The 4144-nt window shown below is 43.7% G+C and overlaps 1 protein-coding gene across 1 annotated transcript; it reads right to left on the bottom strand.

Annotated features, from left to right (window-relative positions):
* Positions 1–603: 603 nt before the first annotated feature.
* LOC137062252 (zona pellucida sperm-binding protein 4-like) lies at positions 604–2507 on the bottom strand. Its single transcript, XM_067433105.1, has 8 exons — positions 2117–2507; positions 1854–2041; positions 1690–1787; positions 1461–1618; positions 1186–1378; positions 969–1116; positions 797–869; positions 604–711 (listed from the first exon to the last, which is right to left on the bottom strand). Exons 1-8 carry the CDS (start codon positions 2466–2468, stop codon positions 635–637), a joined length of 1287 nt encoding a protein of 428 aa, XP_067289206.1. The 5' UTR covers positions 2469–2507; the 3' UTR covers positions 604–634.
* Positions 2508–4144: the final 1637 nt, after the last annotated feature.

Below are 4144 nucleotides of genomic sequence, written 5' to 3' on the forward strand. Positions count from 1 at the left end.
CCGCCAGTAGTGGGCACTCAGGCAACGTAAGCAATGACGCACATCCGAGTGAACGAGACGGAGGGAAGTTTGCAAGTGAAGGGCATGATAAAAACGGAACGCAGCACATGTCCACTGTCTTAGTTCCATTCATTGCCAATGAAAAACTCCTATACAGATTCCCCATTAGTTCTAGCAGGTCACATTAGTCAAGCTGGCATCACCTGACTACATCTACCTATTAGTCCAATGTGGTTGTCTGAGGAAGGGCAACATGCTTGTTGCTTAAGGCTTTCATTACATGTGCTTGGGGAGCCCTTTCGCTGCTCTTATCTACAATGCACAGGGAGTTCTTGCCTGGAACAGAACCATACCACCAAGCTAAACTATATGCTAAATATAGAGGATAACTGAGGGTAATCCCTGTCACTAATTTGAAGTGTTCCACAAGTGGACAGGGGAGGTTTAGATGGACAGACCCTTGACTCATTATGACAGGATGAGACTACACATGTACTTAAGACATTCTAAGTCAACCCATTTCATATAAAGTCTGGTTAAGATTAGTGACCCAATAAAGCAAACCCAACGGCATCAGAAAGCAAGACCAAAGAGACACTGCTGTTGAGTTTCATGTTTATTAAGACCATTAAAGTCACATGACCATGGTAACTTCTCCACTAGACACCACAGTTTGTCCAACGGAGACTGTCTTGACATCAGCATCTCTTCCTGGAAAAGAAATGGCAGAATTGTGAGGGGCATTTAAAAAACAAATTCTCATGGTTCCTGAAGTCAGTTTACAGCAAGCACTCACTTTTCCTAGCGCAGCTTTGCTCACAGGAGCCAGAAGAGGGGTGGCACACCGCTGTACTACAGTGGATGAAGATCTAGCAGAGAGGGAAAAGGGTCAAGCCACATAAGCCACTATAAAAAACAAAAAAAACAAAGACTAATATCAAGGGTTCAGGCAAGGCTGTGGAGCTTACGGTTTCCTGCAGAGGAGCAAGTGATGCTGGATCCACAAATGTGAACATCTTCACAACAAAGCGCTTGTAGTGGGTTGGGAACTGAAGACCAGAAAATCCAGCCACCGGAACCAGTGTGGTCAGGTAACGGTCATCCCGGTAAGGGCATCTGATAGGCAAAGGGGCAGTCAGAAAGGCCTTACAGCACACTAGATGGATGAAGACCAGCCTTACTCACCCATCTACCAGAAGGTCCCACTGGGGTAGACTGAGTGGGCTGGGGGTTGATGTTGCCCAGCAACGTCCCAGCATCAGGACAATGTTGGGGTCAGTCCTCTCCAACACGCGCACCTCAACAAACACAGGCTCCCGCAGGACTTTTGTGATCGGATAATCAGCATCACTGTAGTAGGACGTGTACGCCTCATCCCCTGAGGAAGAACACAGCGTTTAAACAGAAACTGCTGCAACCTGGAGTTGTAGAAAATCATCCATACTTGGACAGACACTTGCCTTCTGCACAGCCTTTGGTGACACATTGACCATTTGCCAGTCTAAGCTCCACCCTGAGGGGTCCAGAAGCAGCTACTGGTGGAGGTGCAGGAACAGTGTTGACCTCCACAACCAGAGCTTCCACAGAAGTACCAGAGTACCTACACTGGAAGAGAAGCCTGGACAACAAACAGAGAGCTTGTAGCATTTGTAAAGGATTAACATGCATGCTAGACAATAAGTCACCTACTCAAAATGGCTGTCCCTTGTGATGGAACCAAGTGGTCCGACACCCACTTCATACGAGGAGGTCATTCTGTTTTCATACACCACATATCCACTGTCCTCCTGCAAATAGTAACTGTTGGCATCCAGTCCATTCTAAGCAGAAGAGAAGCACAAGCAGCTACTCACCATCATGCTCGTGCCACATGCAGTGACAGGGAACTGGTATATAGCAAAGGAAGGTGTGGATCCCACAGGACTGCAAGGTGGGTCATTTCCACCCAGGAGACGGACTGAATCCAGGCTCAAGCGAGGCAGAGTGACATCTCTAGCCACCACTACCACAAACTGACCATCTCTTATACACTGGACAGTCACTGGAACAAAGAGAGCAGGTTATTGCTGAAGAGAAGTTTAACATGAACCCCTTTAAATTGACTCAACACTCTTACCTGCCTTCCCATAGTAACACTGCTGTCCGTTAAAGCAGCAGTTGAGCGCTCCACAGTCAGCACCACTGATACCATCTGGGCCACATTGGATCTGCTCATAATCAGCTACAACGCATTTGTCAAGGGGCTCTGCCTGCACCACTGGCTGCTTAGACTGAACCTGCTGTTGAATCGGTTGACTAGCTTGTTGTTGAACCCACTGAGAAGACGGTTGACTAGCTTGTTGTTGAACCCACTGAGGAGACTGCTGACTAGCTTGTTTCGGAACCTGCTGATTAGCTTGTTGTTGAACCCACTGAGGAAACTGTTGACCAACTTGCTTCTGAAGCCGCTGGTCAGTTTGCTGTAACATCAGAGCTTGAGGATTCTGGGGCAGATTACTCCACTGTGGAACAGCTAGTGATGTTAACAGTGACACCAAAGCTCCGAAGCGTGTGTCAAAAAAATGAAACTATTTTCTGTGAAGCTTTGTATCGATGCTTGATTCGTTCTATCAAAACCACGTGACCAATGACGTCCGAAGCTTCGTTTCACAAACACCCACGTGACTGATTCAGAAAGGTTTAAAAATGCGCGACACAGGGCGTGCCTGTGAGGTGTATTGCGTTGCATTGAGCGGGTTTTTTGTATTGCGCGAGTTTGTTATGGACCCTGTTGCAAAGAGAGGGCGTTCTGAAATGTGGGAACACTTTCATTTGATTTCGCCCAATTAAGTTGATCATTTATTTGGCTTTTGTTCTGCCGCATATATTTATCTATTTATTTATTTAATCCGCACCAGCCTATGACTTCATACATTAGAGACAAGTATAGGCTTATCCTTCTATAATCATGTGAAACTGTGTGTGTTTTTCCTTGTGTGCATGCATTTATTTAGCATACTTCCTTTATTCGTGAGTTTTATTTGTTTACAAACAGGAAAAATGTTCACATTCACAATACAAAATCATATCTTTATTGGTTTAAGTTACTAGGAGTATGCAATGGAACAGATTGCGTCATATAATGTCATATATAATATATTGATTAATTTATTAATCAATCCATTAATTCACTTTTTGCTTCTAGATAATGCGTCGGTTGCAAAACATTTTGCGACACAGCGCTTTCCCTCACTTTCACCAGCAGAGGTCCTCGTTGAGCTCTGACTTGAAAAGCTTCGAGTAATGAACCTTTTTCTGATACAACTGTGCTGAAAGCTTCACTGGTTCAGAAAGCTTCAATTCGCCATCACTAGGAACAGCATGACAGAAAGCACAAAACCACACACAAAGTGCCAGAGACTGCACTGCACACCAACTTCCTGCCATTGTTCAACAGCTAGTCACACTGTTGAGATGCTGCCCTTTGGTCTTTTTGTATTCCACAGATTTTGGCTAATTAACGATAATCCCTTCCCTCTTCATTAACAATCACGATTCTCCAGACTTGCCCAAATGGGAGCTTATGCTACCAGAAGATTCTCATTGGTTCTCAAATATATACACGTGTGATATTTCTTGATTCCAATTGGCCAGATTTGTCATATTGAAGACAAGTAAAAAGGTTCATGCACAGGTTTGGGTTTGCTACTAGAGCTTGCTCAAAATACTTTGAGTAGATGTTTGGTGCATTCTGCTTTGCTTGTAGACATGTTGAAATATTAACTAGCATTATATACCTATTTTTAGTGATGGGCAGACCGAGGCTTCGTGAAGCACTGAAACAGTTGAAGCAAATGTGCCGAAGCTTCGAAACAACAACCGACACCCGTCTCCATGACGCCATCTAGTGGACACTGGCGTGTATTGATCTGAAATAACCTTGACTGTGATCTACTGTTTGTAAAAAAAACACACAAAAAAAAACACGTTTTTAACATCTGGCTCACAACTACTTGGTTTTGTAACCTGTAGCCTCCTCGTTGTAAATAACTTTAGTTTTTTGTTTTGTTTTTTTGAAAAATTAAGATTATTAAAAGAAATAAAGCCACAATGTGTCATTTGTTCCATAACATTTTTATTAAAAAATATGAATTAAGACATACAA

Source organism: Pseudorasbora parva, chromosome 23 (assembly GCF_024679245.1).
Source record: "Pseudorasbora parva isolate DD20220531a chromosome 23, ASM2467924v1, whole genome shotgun sequence".
NCBI lineage: Eukaryota > Metazoa > Chordata > Actinopteri > Cypriniformes > Gobionidae > Pseudorasbora > Pseudorasbora parva.